The 23,162-nt window shown below is 34.1% G+C and overlaps 1 protein-coding gene across 1 annotated transcript in view; it reads left to right on the top strand.

The window, feature by feature from the left end:
• Positions 1-4,837: 4,837 nt before the first annotated feature.
• LOC149800381 (von Willebrand factor D and EGF domain-containing protein-like) overlaps positions 4,838-23,162 on the top strand; it is a 33,331-nt gene continuing 15,006 nt past the window's right edge. Inside the window, exons 1-14 of the mRNA XM_089960024.1 lie at positions 4,838-4,941; positions 7,138-7,196; positions 7,992-8,198; positions 8,472-8,633; positions 9,134-9,154; positions 11,092-11,263; positions 11,615-11,729; positions 16,515-16,601; positions 17,040-17,426; positions 18,001-18,083; positions 18,414-18,477; positions 19,613-19,786; positions 20,859-21,070; positions 21,967-22,306. Of these exons, the coding sequence (XP_089816150.1) occupies positions 4,853-4,941; positions 7,138-7,196; positions 7,992-8,198; positions 8,472-8,633; positions 9,134-9,154; positions 11,092-11,263; positions 11,615-11,729; positions 16,515-16,601; positions 17,040-17,426; positions 18,001-18,083; positions 18,414-18,477; positions 19,613-19,786; positions 20,859-21,070; positions 21,967-22,306 (2,172 nt within the window). The 5' untranslated portion in view covers positions 4,838-4,852. The remainder of the gene's footprint in view (positions 4,942-7,137; positions 7,197-7,991; positions 8,199-8,471; positions 8,634-9,133; positions 9,155-11,091; positions 11,264-11,614; positions 11,730-16,514; positions 16,602-17,039; positions 17,427-18,000; positions 18,084-18,413; positions 18,478-19,612; positions 19,787-20,858; positions 21,071-21,966; positions 22,307-23,162) is intronic.

Below are 23,162 nucleotides of genomic sequence, written 5' to 3'. Positions count from 1 at the left end.
TTCATTGCACGCTGGAATGTTAAATGTAATTTTTAAAGTCCGTCTTAAGTTATCAATGCCGAAATTTGCTTTGCTCTTTCAGTGAGCGGAATTTGCCATAACTATTTTAAAATGTCAAACGTCGTGACACAGATTGCAATTGTAATTTGGAAATGCAAACACCGATTCTTGGCATGTGAAATGAATCTGTTTTGGTGACATAATTCAATTTTTGGCGAAATGTATTATCTGGTTTCTGCACTAGAATTCTCGGTGAACTCAAGATACTTTACTTCTTTCTATGAACTTATTGTTTAGCAAATGCTGAATTTCTCTTTTGAAACATTCATGCTCGAGAGGATTCATACACTACTGATGTTGATTCAAAGGTTTACAATATACAATTTCAACATCATCGTGCATTGAATTTGTTTGTGTTGCAACATTAGGTTTATAGCTCATTGACAAGTCGTCACCAGCGGGTACGTAAGGTGGTTTCCATTTTTTCAATATGACCTCATTTTAAAAATCAAAATACCACACAGGCACTTGTGAAACACCGTTTCGCTAATTGCCATCTTAAACAAATAGGATATGTCAAGATCAAGTTCATGTTGGACAACGAGTGATTGTTATTTGGTAGCGTGATTAGAACGAAAAGGATAAGTAGCAAAACAAACGATCATTGTTATAGATATCTCTTGGTACATCAACATCAAAAAGAAGCGTGACCTCATCCAAAGCCTGAGCAAACAATATGTCAGCTAAAGGAATAATCTCCTGATCAACATCAATCTCAGTAGGTCTCTTGGTCGTATCTATATTAACTGTACAAAGCAGGATGTAAATCAGGGATTTATTTCAATTTCAAAAGGGTCAACATTTTGATCAAAACAAGGCTTGTCAGTTAAAAATGTATTACGGTCAGCATGATCTCCAATAATAACGAATACCCTCCATAGGTAACGACTTCAGAGTAACAACTGTAATGGGTCCTGAAACTAAGTCTGATGACAAGTTTACTCATTGGATGTACACTAAGAACGCTGCACACTGCAGTAACCTAAACATTCTGGTAACATCAAAACGTGACCTTTTGTGTAAAGATGACAATTGGCTATCGCTTGTCATATGTAATTATTTTGATTTCAATCGCATTTTAGTTTCTTCTTTATTTTTTTTAATATTGGATCAAATTATTTTTTTTATTTCTTGCTTCGTTAAAGAAACCTTCGCTTCAGAAAGATTATGTTCTCTGGCCAGCTGTATCAATTCGTCTTTTTTTAAGGACTTTAACACTTTCTTGGTTCCATCTAAAATAAAGGTCTCCACTTATGATGGCATTGCAAAAGCTTTTTGTTTTCACAAATGTCTTCTCGAATATGTGAAGTTAAAATACCACGCACTGAAATGATCCGAATAAAGTGAAATTAAAATTGAAAATAAACGTTTCTAAAATATTTGAAAATAATTCAAATTCAGGACCAACCCTCAGATTTATGTTACAAATATATGGTCTTAATAAGTAACAGATACAAAGGAGAAGAAACGAGTTTAGAAACAATAAACAAAAAGTGATGTCGATATAATACAATGAGGAAATTTAGAAAAACGTCACGTTATTATGACTTAGATGCCAATTACTCCTCAAAGTTCTGTCACTATTCCAAAAGGTATTGTATATTCCGAATAAATTCCAGTTTTACAAGCGCTGATGTACCAATGGTCCGGAATGCGGCGATGTGCTAAAAGTCTTGATGTATCACAGTGATGTAATTCAAAATGTCTAAACATGAACGCACAATAATTCCCAAAAATGTAATATAGATCGAAATTATTAACGTGCACTTTAATGCCAATGACTAATTTAAATAAAGAAATTCCTCAAATGAAAACTGAGCACAACTATAACTGATTCCTATAATGACTGAAGTTAAAGAAAGAAACGAATAATTCTAATATAATCAACCATACTAGAAAGATGTATGACGCAATTTGGAAACCAGGATGAGTTCATCTGAATGAAAATCTCCTTGAAACTGTAGACCAAATTTTTTTCTCGAAGATTCCAAACCTAGCAAACATGTTTACCCGACCAGCCACATCATATATATATATATATATATATATATATATATATATATATATATATATATATATATATATATATATATATATATATATATATATATATATATATATATATATATATATATATATATATATATATATATATATATATATATATATATACCTTCCTAAACATGTTCGTAAATGCATTTCTTTGAACTAATTGGATTTAATTGTGTGTTCAACTATGCTTTTATTTATCAGTGCGTCCAATCTTACGTCCACACGTCCCTCACTAAGTTTACTCGCAAACTGATTTCAGTTTAAACTGATTATAGACGGTGATTAAATTTTGAATGAAGTATAAGGATGATTAGATCACAAGAGACTTCGGATCCTGAAAAATGTTATCATTGAGAAGGAATTGAAAATATGAACTCTTTCTTTTGCAATTTGACCTTAACCTGATGCTTCCACATGTGTATTATGTTTCAGGATGATAAATATAAGACAACGTATGTTTCGTTTTCTGGATGCAACTCCTGTGAATGAAGAGGAGTCAAGAAGTGTATGCAGTAATTGGTCAAAGTTTCGCAGGTAAAACGAACTTGTAAACCTAACCTGGACTCCATGTACACATATTGATTAAGTGTAATCACATTTGGTATGATATTTATAATAAGCTGATACCAATGGCTATTTTAAACTATTAGATGCGTTAAACATTTACCACCACCACCATCCCCCTATAGAAAACAGAACAAAACAAGAAAGAAATGTGCTTTCCTAATTATATAAGATTTGCTTTTGTGTTTGTACTAGAATCAGAAGGTCTATATGTAAACATTTGGGAACAAAACAATAAGACTTATCATATCATGATTCAATTGATTAATTATAGTCACTTACGTAACGCTAGATTTAAAGCAAATACAGATGTTTTTCTTGTATATGTTTGAATTCCTTGGTTGTTAAAGATCGAATTGAGACACAACTCAAGTGCGTATAATCTACCTGTTGTGTTAATGGCAACTGTGATAAGAATATTTATAAAAATACACATGCACATAGCAACGTGCAATTAATATTGGCTAAAGAAGAGTTGGAAACGATGACTGCAATAAGGTGCCAATAAAACAAAATCTCATTAAAGTGTTCGAAAGACAGTTACAAAGATAAGCATGATACCCTCTAAAAGAAAGTACATCTTTCAAATTACTACAAAGTTAGAAGTTCACAACCTTTCATCAACACAGCATACTACGACGCACTTTTTGTATGATACATACGTATGTAAGCCGACCCCTTAAGAATATCAACATTTAAGTTTTCTGGATTCACACGGAAGACTTAATTTAAAACCTTAAACTTACATATTCTTACACATTTTGAATACCTCAACAATTTACAGAGAATTGGAAAGCAGTCTGAGAAGAACGCTCGCCACAGTGGGTAATGCTAGAGCATTTAACGCGATATTTTGCTTGGAGTACAACCTTATTCCATTTCAGCACGTGTTACGTTTAGTGGAATTTACAAATGGACTAAACCAAATAACACACAAGCACGCGCACATACAATTGATCATCTTCAATAGATTAGTAGAGTTTTAAAACCTTTGTTTCAGTTGTCTTTTCTCTTTTGTGCAGATGTTTAGCAAAGAATGTCGAGATCAATATGTTTTATGCAAATTAAAGACAATACTATAAACATAATATAAACATGTTTTGTTCAAATAAACATAGTTCTCTGTTTTAGGTTTTAGGCTTTTGTGATGTTCTCCTTTTTCATTTGAAAAACATGTCAACAATTTCTTTTCTCTTTTCTATAGGAATTTTGTTTGAAATTACAAAGTGTATCAATATAAATACATTAGACCAAGGTGTCAGGTCCTATTTCTACAGTTGTGCATGATGTTATTGTGAAAAAGACTAAGAAATGTGGTTAGAATATAGTTAAAGACAATAAAAGCAAAAAACACGTGTTCATTTTGAATATTTCACCAATTTGATGGCAATTGGAAAGTCATCCGAGGAGAATGCTAACCAACATTGGAAAATGTTAGCTCACGGAATGTCTCTTATTACCTACATTGAAAGTGCATACCTTCAGTAATCGTGAACGCGACACAAACAAAATGTATTATTGTCATATGCAATAATATAGTTGTGCGTATGAAACTTCGTTCTTAATTATCTCATTTCCTAGAAGAAAAGACTGATTACCTGATGCAATTGGATTACCTACTTTATTTTCCGAATAACGAGAAAGATTACCATTCAAGCAATATTCAAAACTCCAAGCACATGTGTGTCAAAAGACAGTGCAAACTAAATATTGTCCGTTTCATATCAAATGCGCAAAATCATATCCATAAACAAACCTTTCCTCTCAGCTTGCAACAGTACACATTGCATTCAACTGAATTTCACAATGCAGCTTTGAACAATATTTCAAAGGTTTTGTAAGACGTTCAAACGTGTGTTTGTTGGGCGATATAGTTAATAAGCGAAATAACACAAATCTCTATAAACTCAAACGCTGACAAATATGAATTATAGCTAAGACAAACATATTTTAATACCATATTCGTAAAATGTAAATGAGGTGAGTGAATAAGTAACATATATTTTATGAATATGATCCTGTGCATTTGTGCAGGAATGTATGAATATCCAGAATAGGTATTTCATTCTTGGAGTGTAGCCAGTTGTTTCCCAGAAGACATGTCAACCATTTGGAAGGAGGGCGTGTCTTTATTTTCATTGGTGTGGCAAGTTAGAGACGTCGGGCAAACAACTATATGACCTATTTTAACCTTGATTTGAGCTCAATATTCACGTCCACTGGCAATGTTCCGACACAGTGCCTGTTGAACGCACTACCTCCAAGGTAAGCATTTTCAGTCTTCATGTTAATTCTCTCTCTTTACTGACACATGAACAAGAACCATTCATCTCTGGCTGACATTCAGATCTCACATTTCAGTTTTTGGTTGACATTGTAGACGCTATTGTATTCCTTAAGAAAGAAGCTTATATTACAATACAACCTGGAAAACTCAGGCACGACTCGTTTGGTCTGAGATTTGAGATTTGCTGTTTGCCATGGTCATATACTTTAAAACACGCTTTATGAAGCCGCGTTAGTCATTCCAGCAATGAATATTATCCAAGTGATCGATTGCACCAATCAAGTTTCCATCTCCGCACTATAACAATTATTGCTACAGTTATTAATATAACAAACAGTACGATTTGTGTAAGAATTATATTCTTTATTGTTTAATTTCCTTCCATCAAGCAAAGCTAGTATTAACTGGCAGTCTCATACACTTCAGCTCTGGTTTAGGTTCCAGTTACCTACATTACTGTACACGAGACAAGACATACAGAGCAAAACCTAACCGATTAGTTTTCTTACACAGTTCTTAATACATTATTCAAGACAACAACAAAATTATTTCATTACGAAACAGTTACGTATTCAAGAAACATAAATCATCTCCACACCTGAAATTAATGAAAATTGGGGGTTGCGTAATTTGTATATCTTTTATTACACGATGTTCATAGATGAATATTTTATGCACGAACATCCCAATAGCAGGCACAGGAACTTCCGAAGAACTTGAGAAGATACTCCGATGCTCTTCTTGGATTCAGTTGTCCACCCAAAGATTGTACTAACATATTAAACATTTATTCAAATGAGTGTGTTTGTGCGATTTGGAGTTTTAACGTAGAAGTAACAATTTGTCAGTCATATCGCTACGATATCTGCAGTGTGGCAGTTTATAGTGATATCTATCGTTGGGGCATCATGCCACAGACATGTAGCATCATGTCCCACCCAGTAACATTATCATGACACACGGACGACCAGTCCTGGCACTAAATTTGTAATGCTGATTTCCAATCGAGGCAGCTGCTAGTACCATTTCAGTAAGTCTTTGGTATGACTCGGCCAGGTTGGAACACGCGATCTCCCGTATCCGAGTTGGACTCTCTAACCACTATGGCCACCGAATCGGTGCCACTTGAAATGTATTTATTATTATCATCTATCTTGCATAAGTGTTAAGTAGAATCATTTAGAATAACGACCAATTAGGAAACTGCTACCTGGTATCGATGATTGTCAGTATACAAAATATATTCTGCCTAATAAATATCATGCCCTGCTTTTGACATCAAAATGCAAAGTTCCTTGTCTATTATATCAATAATGTAGCTACCTAATCGCAATTTTCAGTCTCAGCACTTCCTATTTTTAACTACAGGCTGTCTAATGTCAGCGCAGGGTGTCCGCAATAGTGTAACCTTTATCATCCCACTGTATTTAAAGATTTTAGATTACAGCTATTAACATGCACATAACAAATCTATCCAGTAACGGGTTATTTCTGGGAGGTAGGGTTGCAATTTTCTTTTGAGCTTGAATATTTTATTTTGTTTTACCTCATGATATTTTTTTAAGTATGCAATGGGTATACATTGTTTATATTTTCCTCAAAATCAGCTTTTGACAGGCGGAATTAATTTTATTAAAATGCGTCCGACCTTTGCCACAAAACATTGAATAGTTGGTCCCTAATATAATTGCAGTTTATCATGATACCTATCGAGGTATGTTTAGAAATACGGCGGTATATGGTGGTACAATTCTCCGTGGTACTCGGCTCTAGTATATATTGTTGATACTTGACATATCGTTTCAAGTATTCTCAACGAGACATATTTATATTACATAATGTATCTATATCATTTTCCAAAATATTTTATAAGACCATCAAAATTGTCTTTTCCAATTGAAACGTCTTTGCTTAAAATTATATTATTGGGTGATACATTTTGCACCATGCTTCATACCCTTATGTTCATACGGTAAAATGTTTATTACGTAAGCATTTTATTTCACTGACTAATTCTTGTATCCTGGTTTATGTAATGTTATTTTTTTAATTTTGAAAGTGGCTTAGAAGCCAGATGTATCGTTTGAATTAGACACATGTAGTAGGATATTTTCACGCATCGAATTTTCCTCCTAGAAAGAAAGTTGAATATTAATCTAGTGCTTTGATTTTAGACTCAAGATGACACTATTGCTGATGATTGTTGCATCAACTCTGCTGCGCATGACTTACAGTAAGTCTAAACTATTATAGCAAACTCTGTTGTAAAGAATATTATCGAATCTATTTATACAAATCATTTACCCGTGACCGAAGAACCTTTCATTTTGTTCGAAATTCTTTTATATTTCTACATGTAGAGCCATTTGCAAATTTGCCGAAAAGAGAAGGTTTGCGAATATAGTTTACATTAAATCTCAAAGGGTACACTTGTCCTAAAATTTATAAGACCTTGCAATGTTCTGGACTATGTAAATTTGTCCTTGTATAACACATATTTCTTTGTTGTGTTCAACATTATAAACCACAGAATTCGTTTAATTCGAACGTTCTTTAGTCGCAAACAACAACTCTGTAATTTTAGGATTTAGCACGCGTAGATTATTAGAAATCACAATAACAAAACACTGGTAATTTAATGCATACACGAGATCATGAATTATGGATATCGGAGTTTGTTGTTCATATCAAGCATTGTTGCAGCTGGTAAGTAATATTATTCCTTCAAATCTAGTCAGTACACACAAACTTCGTTCTCAATATGCTTACTTTCCTTTCAAATATTGTTTGAAATCACTTAAGGATCAATAGAAATAGTTACCTTCACCGTCATTGTTTTTAAAACCTTCAATTGCATTGGATTAAAAGAAGAAAACATAAACAATGAGAAATTCCAAAAAGGAATTTATTTGCCTACGGGGATAAAAGGGAGAAAGGACAGTTCAGAATACTTTGTTATTTGTAGTTGGTTGGCTGACTGATAATGTATTACATGACTCATTTTAACGCGTGATTTGTTTCCTCGAAGGTCAGGACTGCAGTGTAAATTACGAAACCCTCCCGCAGCTTGGACGAAGGGCTCGTAACTATGCTGTGGCCGAAAATGAACCGATGCTGTTTGATGAGAACCTGGACAACAGCAAGTGGTATAGTGTTGGTAAAAACAACATGCCAACAAATTTTTCAAGTTTAATCATAGGAAATTGCGGCACGTATTACCCAATTTGGATGAACGGTAAGATTTCGACGAGGATAATTTTCTTCATTGACAATTGTTTAATAAGCATTGTGCTTGAAGTTTAAATATGTTGCCACACTATTTATCCAATATGGTCTTCATCATCTGAGTTTTCAAGGAGACGTTCAAGCTTTTCGTGCATCAGTATATGCGAATATACATTAGAAGGAATTGCATTGCATAAGGAGGACATCTGTATGTACACGCTGCATTTAATAGTGTCTCTAATTTCTGAGTCGTTCTCAAAACAAAATATAAATTTAATTATAGGGTCCATTCCAAAAGAAGATGACGGAGTTGTGACTCGTACTGCCTGCATTGTTTCATTTTCTTCTTCCTGTTCCGTAAAGAAAACGATACAAGTTCGCAACTGTACAACGCACATGATTTACAAATTAGAGCCAACAACCCATACGAGTGCCTACTGCTTCGGTAAGTGTTATTTATCACATGTATGTCTTCAAGGTATACTAATTTTCACACACAACTGTTCTCAACGTTGCTTGAAATTGATAAAAGAAGGATTGCACTTTCATTGTACACATAAAGAATTCCTCTATCCTCATTTACAATATAACCAAACCATAACAAGTCCACTTGGAAATCTGACTGTGATCCTTTGGCATGGACCTCATAAGTAGACATTTATACGTTTTTAAAAGTATTCGACCTCAAACAAACTTTAGGGACTGTTTCTGGGACAGTCTTATCTCCATCGGGTTTTAAGTTCTTTTATATCACTTCTTATTTAATCTTACCTGCTTTCTAGTTTTACTTGCCATGTATACACTGTTGATGTTTGATAGATTACAACGAAAACAAATGAAACTTTGCTTCGCACTGCTGTGATGGAGTTATAAAAGTTACACTTAGAAAACGATAATAAGATTGTAAACTGGAATGTATTTAACTGAACGTTTCTCTCATTTCAGACGTGCTTCCAGAAATGCCGGGTAAGTGTATTGGTTCACTTTTAATCTATTAGGCAAGCAACATCATAACAAAAAATGGAGAAGAAAAAAAAAAACACTTGAACTTGAAGACGTTTAAAACCTCGGCTCTGTTATTGTGTTGTTGTTATCCACTGATTATATTCTCCATGTCAAAGCAATATAACTCACTTTAAGTCAACATCGGAATGCACAGACACTTCGTTTTTTATCATGTTTTTATTTTCTAACTAACTGTCATTTTGTACCCTTTATTCTTGAACGTATATACTTACTAAATAACATAATTTGCTCCATCCTTCGTTCCAATGACCTAAATAGTTGGCCTGATCTTAGACGACAAGTGTGTGTGTGTGTGTGTGTGTGTGTGTGTGTGTGTGTGTGATTGGTATTTCTAATCTTGCTTTAACGATTTTGTAGTCATATCGCTACGATGTCTGTAGTATGGCAGTTTACAGTGATGTCTAACACTGTGTCATCATGCCGCAGACATGTAGCATGATGTCCCACCCAGTTACATTATCCTGACGCCAAGGCCGACCAGTCCTAACACTAACCTATTAATTCTGAGCGCCAGCCGAGGTTGTTAGTACCATTTTTATAAGTCTTTGGTATGACTCGACCGGGGATCGAACTCATGACCTTCCACGTCCGAGGCGGATGCTCTAAACACAAGGCTATCGGAACGAACTAATAGACGAAGAAAGTGTATAACAAATACTAAAATTTACATTGGTAATGACTTTACCTCTTAATATAAGCTAATCTGTCCTGTGTTCAATATTAATATTCCGTTAGGTTATGGTTGTTGAGGCACTGAAAGGTTGATTGTGAACAACATTCATAGGATGTAACTGCACAATTTTTTAAATATTAAAAATCGCGACGTTACTTTCTTACCAGTATAATATATTTACATCAAATTTTAATATAATTATACAAATAGCTAACGTTTGAATATGACAACAATACAATATGCACGCCAGGGAAGAGTAATATTTATCTCAATTTGCTAGGTAAAAAGCATTTGACGAATGTGCGGTGTGGTTTTATTTATTCGTCTTGTACACAGTATACTTGATGTAAATCCTGGGTAGGAAAACATTTTTCTAAAAGAGCATGCGTGTAAACACTCGTACAACATTTCAACCATACACTAAATACACGAACCATGAAGGTGCAAGCGCAGCCTAGTTTGAGAGTTCAAATCTGAATTTGAACCTCGTGGTGAATCAGTGATGATAAGGTTAGCTTTAATATCTGTCGGATAGATGCATTTGTATTCTCATTCCTAGTGACGAAAACCTCAACGGGTTTGAGTTTCAGCCAAGAAACCATATTCCTCTGGTTACGGGTGAAGCCATGGTTAAATGTAGAAGTGTGTCTTTTCGTGTCAAGTAAATGTCAAACATATTGGGGTTGCAAGATGATTTAATTGTATTTGCTAAGTTTCCAGATATTTAGCCTTTGAGGTGGAGAAAGCCGGCGTCAGTTGAATGTATATATTAGTACTTTTAAACCCCGTATATATGTATATATATACCTATATATATGGTTAACAATTTGTGATATCAAAAGCTTACAAGTTTTGGGCTACGTATTGGTATGCATACAATTGCACAATATAAATTTTGTTACAGGTCCAAAGACATAGCATTGTGTATTTTACAAAAAATTCACTCATAGTTATGATATAGAGAACAGGTTTACCCACAAATAAAAGCTGAGCCCTGTTACTTTTCCTACATGACGATCCACCTTTGTATTAGGTAGAAGGTTACGTAAACATTTTACGGCCTCAGACATTATTTTGTGTTATAGGCAGGTACCTAAGCTAAAACGATGACTCTGATTGTATCAGTTGTATAAAAGGCTATTTTTCCTTAGAAATCGATAAACAAATAATCGTGAGGGCTAATGAAATTCCTATTTTTCGCCAGATATAAAACCAGCCCCAAGCTACAAGTCTGCGTTTGCTGGAGTAAAGCATGAACTTGTCTTCATTGACGCGATCGCTCCGTTTGGTCACGTACCAATTAAGAAGCCGAATCTAATTTTTTCCTGTGATTTCAACAAGAGCAACGATGAAACTCTGTTATACACCATTACATGGTAAATATATGTCAGCTCGGATACATGCATCGAAATGCGGATAGGTACATATATAACATATACGTGAAACAAGACATATTTAGATGTACATGTATTTGTTCAAATCACCAGTTAAGTAGGAAACATGTAGATCTGGAATTCCAAATTATATTTCCGGTAATTTCACAGCGAGAACTTTAAAACCTTTAACGCAGCTAAATAATCAAACACACTTGCATATATTCATACATATGTACAAACATACTTGTGTGCCTGCGTGCAAATGCATATAGATTGATACACACATAAAGAGATAACCCGATAAATAGATCTATAGAGGTACACCTGTCAATGTTACTTGCTCGTTAACAGGTATGTCAACGAGGCAGTTCTGGAAACAAAAGGTCCAGTAACCTATTCCAACATCAGGAACACAGATCTGAAAGAAGGCGAACTAGTCAATAAAGGCTTTAAACTGGGTACAACGGTAAGTGAAATGCGACTGAGGAAATTAGAAAATGGAATTCCACTCTGCCTCGGACTAAATAAATATAAAGAATAAAGGACAGGAATGACATTTCGGAAAATCATAATTATAGAGCATTTGTACGGAAACATACGAATAATTTTTTTCTGAGTAATACTGCACTACTGTGGGGGTTCAAATGCAGTAGCTTTTTATCATATACACATTTCGTTTTCCTACCGAAGGCTTGATGGCATAAATGAATACATTACATGAAACAAAGTAATTAAATGTATTCTGTACTTCAAAATAAATACACTACTATAGATTCCTCAACACACAGTAACAAAATTAGTGTGCACATATCACTACCAACGACCATTGAACTTCGTCATGTGCTCTAGTTTAAAAAAGTATCGTTTCGGTCTACTGAAAATTGAAATTTCGAGTCACTTATTGCACGAATGGACATTGGAGACATTTTTTCAGTTGGTCTGGAATGGATGTATCTTTTTCCGCTCATCCAACTCTTCTCTGCTTTTCTGCTTTTGATCGACTGGATTATTTAGGTTAGTTCAGTGCAGCGATATGATTTCAGTTGGATATGTAATCAAAATTACAGTACAGTTTCAGTGGGTATTAGTTTTTCTATGGCATGGGTCATGTCATTCGGATATTTGCAGAACTAAGAAAGTACATTTTGAGGAAACTAAAGATGCCAATATATGTATTACTATTCTTATCATCAACTTCAGAGGACATGTTTCTCCCTGTGACTTGCATGCTGTTGGACAATCCCCACCTGTATGGATTGCATTCATATCTTGACATTGTATCAAAATAGCTACATAAGGAAGATTGCAAAATAGATGTTGTGTGACAATCCGTTTAGCTATCGGAAATAACACTCGTTTGCCGTTTTAGCTTATTAACGCAGCTGCTTTTAGTTTTCTACGCAAAACATTTCGGCTGCACTTTTTAACCAATTTAGTGTTTTGACTGACTTGTAAAATGATAAGTCTCTGATATATATGCCATAGCACATGACCTCATTATGCTTTTCTGTGCTAGTTTATAGACCATAGAGAACACTGTTAATGGTATGTACTTTTAGCATTTGCTAAAAGTTACCAATATTTCTTCTAAAAGACTGTGAAAATGACCAGAATGAAAATTGCCAATTACTGCGTCTCACATTCGTGTGGTTGACGATGCAAATAATAATAATAATAATAATAATAATAATAATGAGGACTTTGTATAGCACCTAATCTTTAGAAGTTCTATGCGCTTTACAACATTAGACAACACCTATAAGATAAAAGATATATAATGATATGATTACAAAGATAAACACCATGACATTAGAAAACAGAAGAAGAAAAAAACATGCTGAGAATAAAACGTTCATTCGTTTGCGACTCAGTGAACTCGTCTACATCGTTACCTTTAACATCTCTAAGTTATTTGATCTATTTTTTATATGATAAGGTATGCGTTAAGATATTTCCCTTTTTTTACAAGCTTCAAGACAACTTTTGGATTACTTTTAATTAAGTTTAATGTTAAACTGATATAGCAAACATCCACTGTGTGACTCTTAGTTATCGAATATGCATTGCGTATAGTCGAAATCAATTTGTATTGTCCAAAATGGGTCTATTCCTCTCATCTGCACTAAACGTTGCATCAAGCAAACCCAGTATCATAGTCATTTTAAAATCTAGGAACACTTAGCATATGACTGTTTATTAGTTCAACCACGACCTGGCATTATTTAGGGACATGTACGGCAAATGAATGTCTGGTACATATATTTACAATTGATTTTTCGCAATCACATATTATCAGTCTACAGTCTTTTATTTATGCACAGCACTGCTAAAACACTCCCACTCATTGATATGGTCAAGTCATGTGAACTTGATCCAATTCCAACATCACTGCTGCTTGAGTGCTTAGATCCAGTATTGCCTTCACTAACTGATGTTATTAATTCCTCTCTCCCATCTGGGGAATTCCCATCATTTTTCAAAACTGCCATTGTAAAGCCTCTGCTGAAGAAACCAACACGAGACCATAACGATTTAAAGAACTACCGCCCAGTTTCTTATCTCCCATTCATATCAAAAATCTTAGAAAAGGTTGTTCTATCCCAGCTTGTATGTCATCTAACTTCAAACAGTCTTTTTAGCAATGTACAATCTGCATATCGCCCTTGCCACAGTACTGAAATTACTCTTCTAAAAGTAGTTAATGACATTCTCTCTGCGTTGGATAGCGGAAAGATTACAGTCCTCACCCTCCTCGATTTGTCTGCAGCATTTGACACAATAGACCATGATATATTACTTCACCGTCTCCAGCATGTATTTGGCATTCATGATACAGCCTTACTGCGGTTCAAGTCCTACTTGGTCAACAGGACACAAATTGTATCTGCAAATGGAATACACTCCAGCCCAGTTGATCTATGTTGTGGTGTTCCACAGGGATCTGTTTTTGGACCTGTTCTCTTTATTCTGTACACTCAGTCGCTTTCAATTGTCATAGATCATCATGCAGTGTCTCACCAATTCTACGCTGATGAAACCCAAATATACAAATCTAGCCACGCTACTGAAGTCGATGCTACCATCCAAGGTGCAGAGAGGTGCATTTCTGATGTGAAATCATGGATGACATGTAACACGCTGCAGATGAATGATGATAAAACTGATCACAACACAACGACTTTCTCATTCACATCCTTTACCTCAAACAATAAATATCAGCAACACCAACATTAAATTTACACAATCAGTAGGAAAACTAGGTGCTACTCTGGACAGTACTCTCACATTGCACCAACATGTCATGAACATATGCAAGGCTGCATATCTTGAGCTGAGACGCATCAGCTCAATTCGCAAATATCTTTCAGTTGATGCCACTAAAACACTTGTGTGTTCATTAGTACTTTCAAGACTGTACTCTTGTAATTCAATTATGTCTGGTTCATCTCAATATCTGCTCTAGAAACTTCACAAAGTTCAAAACACAGCTGCTCGGATCATAATTAGAGTACCACGATCAGAGCACACCTCCCCGCTGCTCTGTACCCTACACTGGCTATCCATTCGATCCAGAATCAAACACAAAATTTGTTCTCTGTGTTACGTTTCACTGTCGAACTCCTCTTCTGACAATCGTATGCTCATTATTCCCACTATGAAAACAAAGTCATATGGACAGCGTTGTTTTCCATACCAGGGCCCAGCTACGTGGAATGAATTACCCACTGAACTTAGACACAAAAACACAGTGATCACATTCAATAGGGCTCTCAAACCTCACTTATTTCGACTGCAAGAACAAACTTAAAGAGCTAATAATGTTTCCTACCTTAAATATTCTCAGCATGTTTTTTAATGTTTTCTAATTTCATGGTGTTTGTTTTTGTAATCATATCCTTATTTGTTTTTATTTTATCCTATATGTGTTATCTAATGTTGTAAAGCGCTTAGAGCTTCTAAAGATTAAGCGCTTTACATGTCCTCATTATTATTATTATTATTATTATATCAAAACGTAACAAAGTCTTGTACTTTTATTCACCATATAATGGTGTTCAGTAGGCATATTTTAAATTTTCCCGTATGCACAAATACTGGTGTTACATTTTAGGATATATAAGTGATACATTTTTTTAAATTAAAGTGAGACAAAAAACTAAATTACCTTGAAGACACTATTTCTAATAATCATTAGCACAGACTTTATTCAGCTCGATGTAGATCTCTAGTAATTGCAATGGAATAAGGATGAACTCGAGTACGTACTGGTCCTTGATTGTAAACATTCAATGGTCATATAAATTTGTGTTAGAGAAAATAGCTTATATTGGTTTAATATACATGTATGGAGTTCATGGAGTTGTTTGCCGCACCGTGCCTTAGGTTCATAACGGGTGACTATCCATTTACATAGGGATATATGTACGTAAATCATATATGGCTTTAGTTCTAGTTCATTCACTTGCCCTACGACTATCGGACAAACAGGTACGTGATGCCCTAATTTCACTCCGGTAAAATGTTTCTCCAAAATGTATTTGTCTGTAGTGTTCATGAAGATAAAATGTAATCATCTAATAATGTCTTATTTTCGCTTATATAATTAAAACAACTTAATAACGCTGATAACGTGATGCCATATCAGTACTTCAGACCTGTGAAAATCCTCAAATACTTCGCAATATAGACATGATATTGAATGCTTTATTGTTGTGGTGGGTTTTGCATTCTGAAAGTATTTATGTATAATTTGAAGTCATTGTTTAATCACATCCATGTATAATATCAATAAAAGATTAAATGCTTAGATTTTGCATTATTATCGATATCTATTTTGGGGTTTTTATCGGTGAAGTCGGTTGACAACATTCATTTCTTCCCGTATCGACAAACGTCAGGTCAAGAAAAAGAAATTCTGTCAAGAAATGCTTTAAGAGTTTCACAAAGCGATATAATTACATTTATTACAAAAGGTCGCGGAACGTTGTAACCGTCCCATTGCAGCTTACTTGTATGGAACATAATTTAACAACATGTATCTCGCAAGTCTGTAGTCAACCTTGTATGTCGTAATTGGATAGCTTGAACGTGTAAACATCCACCTATGAAATGATATAGATCTGTGTATTCAAACTGTACATTAATGAAGTGAAATTTTAAAACGCATAAGAGCAGGTCCACAGTTCATATTCTTACAATCTTGATTTGCTAAATCATTTACTTTTATGCAAATGTTATTGGATAATTTCAGATCAAATGCAGTGTTCGTGCCAGTATTACGAAAGATGGCAATCTAGGAAACATGACAGCAAGCTTGGGATTTTGGATCGGAATAAAGGTAAATCATACGTTTAAATAAATGATGGAAACTGTGTGAAAATCTGTTGAGATTTAGTCAGCTGCCTGCACTACTCTAGGTCATTTGTTAACTGGCTGCCAAATTGTGTGTTAGTATGGGTTTTTTAAGACACACAGATATATATATATATATATATATATATATATATATATATATATATATATATATATATATATATATATATATATATATATATATATATAATAACATTCTTGAATACCTAAGTTGGAAACATTTATGTCACTAAACCTATCTATTGTTATATACTGTTAAAGATTGTGCTTATAAACATCAATATTGTCATTAAGCATTTACGTCATCTGTACCTACATTCATTTGGTGAATATTTGTTCAGCTTCCAGCATAGATAGATACATTTGTGTTCCAAATATGTTCATGACATTAAATTCTTTCTAGATTCTTACCGCAGCTGTAGTAATGAAGCAAGGTGGAACTGGAGTTGTTCGTCTGCAAAGTACTGTGCCCTTTGGGTGCGTCAAATTTCAGAAAGATCCGGATTGTGTTTTAGACATTCAAATGTATGACGACCAGGATTCATACGATTGCACGGGTAGCAGCGTAGCTGTGAAAAACAGTGAGAAATGTGGCACACAGATCCATGGATCAACGTTTCAAGAATCCATAGCTGGTATCTTTTTTTACGAAGAAACAAATATAACAATTACTACAAAGGACACACAGGACTTTAAGCAAGATCGAAACTTGTTCCTTCTGAGACTGAAAACGCCAAGTGGCAGCCCTGTCAATGACATAATGCAGGATAATTACCTTGGGGATATTAGTGCAAGTATTCCAAAGTCATGGTTAAGAGTGGTGTGGGAATAGTTTCGTAATTTTGCAAGGACATTTTTTAAAGATTCCTTATATATCAATTTAATACCGTTTTATAGCATTATTTAGTAAAACGTGATATTTTTTATTTGAAATCACAGATATATTGCTAGCATTGAATGTCATCTTCTTATCGAAGCAGTGTGAAACTTTAATTTTCCCAGCAGAATGTCTTTCCCAATACGTATATACCGATAACACTTTGGTAAGCCACATTTACTGAAAATTCTCTGACGAAGTAGACAATTACAAAACATCCACATATTGATAAATGCTAGGGCAAGCCAAACGTAATACTTTATTAAAGTGTACCAATCAGACTAATTTCATTGCATTAGTAAGATTATGTCATAAGGTTTTGAATACATCAATGCCAAATTACTGTGAAAATATTTTTTAAAAAACCATGTTTCTTTGCATTTACCTCTGTTTGGATGTAAAAAGATGATACATGAGGAAAAACTTATGTCGAGTCTGTTCATCAATGTACAATTTTTGCTGTAAATAACGAATCCGTCCTCCACAGGTGCAAATCCAAGAGGAGACAACTTGGATTGGCAAAAGCTGCTATGCACACATAGACCCGCATATGATGACATTTGACCAAAAGTAAGTTATATTCGAATAATTAAAACCTCTATTTAGCAGCTTAGTGCATGGGTCTTCCCTCTGTTGCATGCAGTGAAGCAACCGTTGAAACCAATTCACATATCCACAGTTTTCAAATTATAATTTGCCTCATATTATAAGAGAAAATGCTTTGTTAAAAATTATAGAGAGGTAGACTACTGTCAATTAAAATATAATATATTTATCCACCAACAAAGTAACATGGTGCCATAATGATGCAAATGCAATCTGCGTGCACATTATCGCATGGAGCTCATCTTGTCGTGGTATTTAAGTCGTATTTTATCTATTCTAATTTCATTGATTTAGGTCCTACGAGAATCAAAATCTTGGAGAATTTGTCATGTATAGCCATACAGAATATAAGCAAGAGGTAAGACCTTTATTGGAATACGAAACTTATATTTGATTTATACAATTATTTCACAAAGGGTATATCAGAGTATATTAATTATACAATGGTAGCATCTCTGTGTCTGTGTGTATACGTGTTATAGGTGGAACTGAAGCCCGTTTGAGGTAGATTCATTATTTTGCGAGATCTATCTGGGCACCGTTTGCATTGTGTTAGCCGTTCGTTTGCAGGTTGAAATAGCTTGCGTGACATTCAGAGGGTTATCAAACAAATATCAGCGTTTAAGAAAACTGACATTTTCGGATGAAATCTTCTGTTGCAGCAAATTTCATTGTTTGCCGTTATCAAATATTAAATAGCACTATTGAGTCAGATTGAGCCTACAATGCGTTATGATGTTGTAAAACCATGTTGAGCACTCAATATAAATTCATCCACAACGAAAGGTTACAAGTTAAATACAATTACAAGAACTGAAGTTTCTAAGTTTGCAATAGACCAAACACGATATGCTTCGTCTTTTCGTTTTACTTTGTTTGTTTTTGTGTGCTTTTGTTTGTTTTGTTTGTTTGTTTTTTTTTTTTTTTGCAAATGTAACATATGAATCAATACATAGTGAAGCGACTCATGTAATTATCGTAATGAGACAATGAGTACATGTTTTTATATACGGATATATGCAGAACACGTGAAAGAAAATAGATAAATATATGAACACCAATATTTCACTTATAAATAATAATATGTTTAACACTTAGAAATGTAATCAATAAATTGGCATTAGGTCTGGTTATTGTGTTATAGTTAGCTTTAAATTTAATTAATATTCCTAATTCAATAAATAGGATCCCATGCTTGAAGGTATGTAAGAGCAATTATTGCTAAAGTAGTGGGGAAATAAGGATAAATGAAATAAGACGGATATTTGATTTGTAGAAAATTCAGTTCTCTTTCTGTCTCACTATTTTAGCAAGCATATGAAGAATTAGGCAAGTTTTGTATGTGTCAGGATGTGTCTCTAACTTCCATTGCATTTATTGCACTGTATATGTTTTTTGAAGAAGAATTCGTATTGATATATATGTTGTGCTGTCTGTCAGCATTGACATGTTACATAGTGTGGATTCCCCTTCATTATACATTTTATTTTCAGGTTCAAATGAAAACGTTTGACTGCAATGGTCCAAAATGTGCTTGTGCTGTGTCCATTAGGGCAGGAGGTGAACTGTTTATAATTAACGTCTGCACAATGCCAAGTCTTATAAACCATGCTCACTGTGGAGAAAAACTGATGAATATAAGAAAAATATATGAGTATAAGTATGAGGTAAAGACACACTATATTAAACTTTTCTGTAAAACATACTGTCGATTCGATTAATAAATATACAAGCAGCTTCTTATTTATTTTTATGTATATATATATGTATGTATATACTTATTTATGTTATAATCATCACTGAGGACTGCAGACATTTTCCTTTACACTCTCATCATTAGGGATTAAATTTTTAGCTTGCTCAATGAAAAGTAAAAACAACACTTACCTCAGTATAAAATAACTTAAAGAAGTGTGCGCAAGTCTCTGGCTTGAATGAAATTCCAACACGTAACAAAATACGTCAAAATGAAACGATTGATTGAAGATCATAACCAGAAGACATATATGTTTCGGTAGCAGTCGTGGAGCTCTCAACGTGGCAAATACATTTCATTTCTTATCTAGCGTTCAACATACTTGTGTCATGTAGCTGCATGCTGTGAAGAGGTTAATAAAGCAACGGAAATAATATTACATTACCTGCAGAATAAAAAAATAAAACAATTGCAGACCTTTTGCCAAAACATGTGATGCGCCACTGATTACACAACACAGCTACAAAATGCAAAAGATTTCATGATATTACTGAAACAATTCGGCGATATATTATTGAGTGAACAAAACTATCCACACGAAAGCAAATTACAAGAACGAAAACAGACCATGCACATAACCCAGCGATTTAAAAAATATCTAAATTACCACTATGCTATTTTTAAATCGGTAATTAAGCTTTCATTAATTAGATCATGCAATACGCGTGTTCACAAATCAGTTAAAATAATGAAATCAATATTTCTCTAAAATAAACACTGCGCCTCTTCAACAGAGAAATTTAATCTTTGCACTTCGAGATTTCGTAGTTATTTGCTTTCAAGGACATAATCAATATCTTCCTTAATATGAATACAGTATGGTATGAATTCCTTACAAAAAATACAAAGTATAAAGTAGGTCAATAGAGTATGGTATGAATTCCTTACAACAAATACAAAGTATAAAATAAATTAATCAGTATAAGGATAATCGATTTGTTTCTGTACCTAGCAAAAATGTTGTAACGTTGTTTATATTGCAGATACACATGCCACTTGGTACAATAGTAGTGGTCGATATAATATACTGGCCCCAACCTTTATTCAGCCTGAATATAGACATCACACCGTCCGTAAAAGATGTTGGGAAAACATTGGGTCTATGTGGAACACTGAATAATAACCCAGCTGATGACTTTACCACGCCTTCTAAAACAATCGAACAGGATAACAATGAATTTTCCAATTCTTGGAAGTAAGTTAATTGTTTAAAATATTACCGTTCAAACGTCAATAATAGAAAAGTAACCAGAACAAGACTGTAGGGAAAATGAAATAAACGAATTTATCAACATGAATATAGCTTTACCATGACCCGTGGTTTTCACGTTTACAATTATAATAGCGCATTATTGACATGGTAGGTGACAAGGGAGGGGCAAAACAACAACTCCTGATATTATGGAGGACAGAACACCAAATTGTTTACCTTATTAATAATTGAAGGATATTATCGTTAATGGTGTAAAAGAAATGTTCTTATCAGGCTTGGCATTAAGCATATGAACGATTGTTGTGGGAAGCTTGTGTCTGAGAAAATAGGCGTTACTAAAAACCGACTGATTAGATGTATTAGAACTGAATAATATGGCAGAATTTCCTGCAATATACTATGTATGATTGCTCTTATTACACTTTTGCTTTATACGTGGTTCTAGAAAGGACTTAAAGCGGATGTAACTTGACGAATACGTTAAGATAGTTATGACCTATTATGTTGTCCGACGGACAGCAATCCTACTACAAAGGGTAAGAGGATAAAAAAGAGTTAACACATTGGGAAGTATAGGCTTTTGATTTTGTACTCGCACAATGTACACTTGTCAGCTTCTAAGTATATTATGTTTAGTATAAGTCATTTATTGGCGAAATAGAATGCTTATGTTTGAAAACAGTTCATTTCCATCATGTTCTTATTTATAACCTTATTATTTCAAACATGTTCTAAACTTGAGGCATTTTCCCTTAAGATTTGTATACAGCTACCGATTATTTTGCTGTCATTATTTTTATTATTATTATTATTATTATTATTATTATTATTATTTAGTAGTAATAAAAGTAATAGTAGTAATTGTATCATTATTACAGAATTGATAGCTCCAAGTCGTTCTTGGACCCATCAAATCAAAAACCAGACAACTGGGATGAGCAGCTTTTCCTCTGTGTTTGTCCAGCTGCTTTAAAAACAAGTACAACTCCAGGCACAGTGTCAGGAAATAGGAGAGATCCACTATGCTCCCCAAGTGTATATCAAGCATGTACCAAAAAGACAGTATTTCCAGTAATCAGAGGCACTGAGTACATTGACAATCACTGCAATATCATATCAAAGCGTTCCCTGGCCTCTCAAAAGAAAGAAATTCAAAGAATACTAAGCAGTAACAGGATGGTTGACGGAAAGACGTTTTATATGCATTCAATCACAAAGGTAATAGTCAAGGTGTTAAATGTAGTATTATATATTGTATCAATAACCAGATATGTGCATTTGTATGCATTCGAGAGAATATGTGTGATAGCTGAATCATTCAAGAGATTATGTGTGACAGAGATATCATTCAAGAGATTATGTGTGATAGCAGTATCACTCAGACCAGATCCCGTTGTAGCACATTAATTTGGTACAAAGCGCAACACTTTTATTCACTCCTTATATTACATTTCTCACACCTACATTCGTGTCTTATATTACATGACCACCCAACACCTACATTCCTGACCGAAAATGGTGGTTGCTTGTTTAGCTGCTCTTTAGGGACATGTTTACTATGTCAAGTACTCAAAAATGAAGTTTTAACAACTCTTCTGATACCTTGGTAAATATGTGTATAACACAATCCGACTATTATAATTCCCCCCTCTACCCCCTCTACCCCCCTCTTTCTCTCTCTTTCTCTCTCTCTCCCTGACAATTTATGTACACAAAGGCTTGTACAGCCATTATTCATTAATATATGCAACAGTGTCTTGTATATGAATCATGTACTATATTGGCTGTGATTGTGCATACGTCCAAATTTAATTATGTTCTTTTCTGTTCAATATATGACTAGTTATAACGTAATGATGAAATTGGAACTAAGTGCATTTCCAAGGGCACATCGATTTAACCTAACCAGGTGGTTTATATTTTTTACAAGAACTCGATACTAACGTGATATTTGTTTCCATATTTCTCTCTAGAATGAATATGGCAATGCATGGTTGAACCAAAATTCGAATTCTTGAAGAGCTTTGAAATGCATCTGGGCAACTATATTTTAAAATATAAATATGTCATCACT

This window comes from Sinohyriopsis cumingii, chromosome 5 (genome assembly GCF_028554795.1).
Source record: "Sinohyriopsis cumingii isolate HCF-2022 chromosome 5, ASM2855479v2, whole genome shotgun sequence".
Classification (NCBI taxonomy): domain Eukaryota; kingdom Metazoa; phylum Mollusca; class Bivalvia; order Unionida; family Unionidae; genus Sinohyriopsis; species Sinohyriopsis cumingii.
This window is presented reverse-complemented; position numbering and strand designations above follow the sequence as displayed.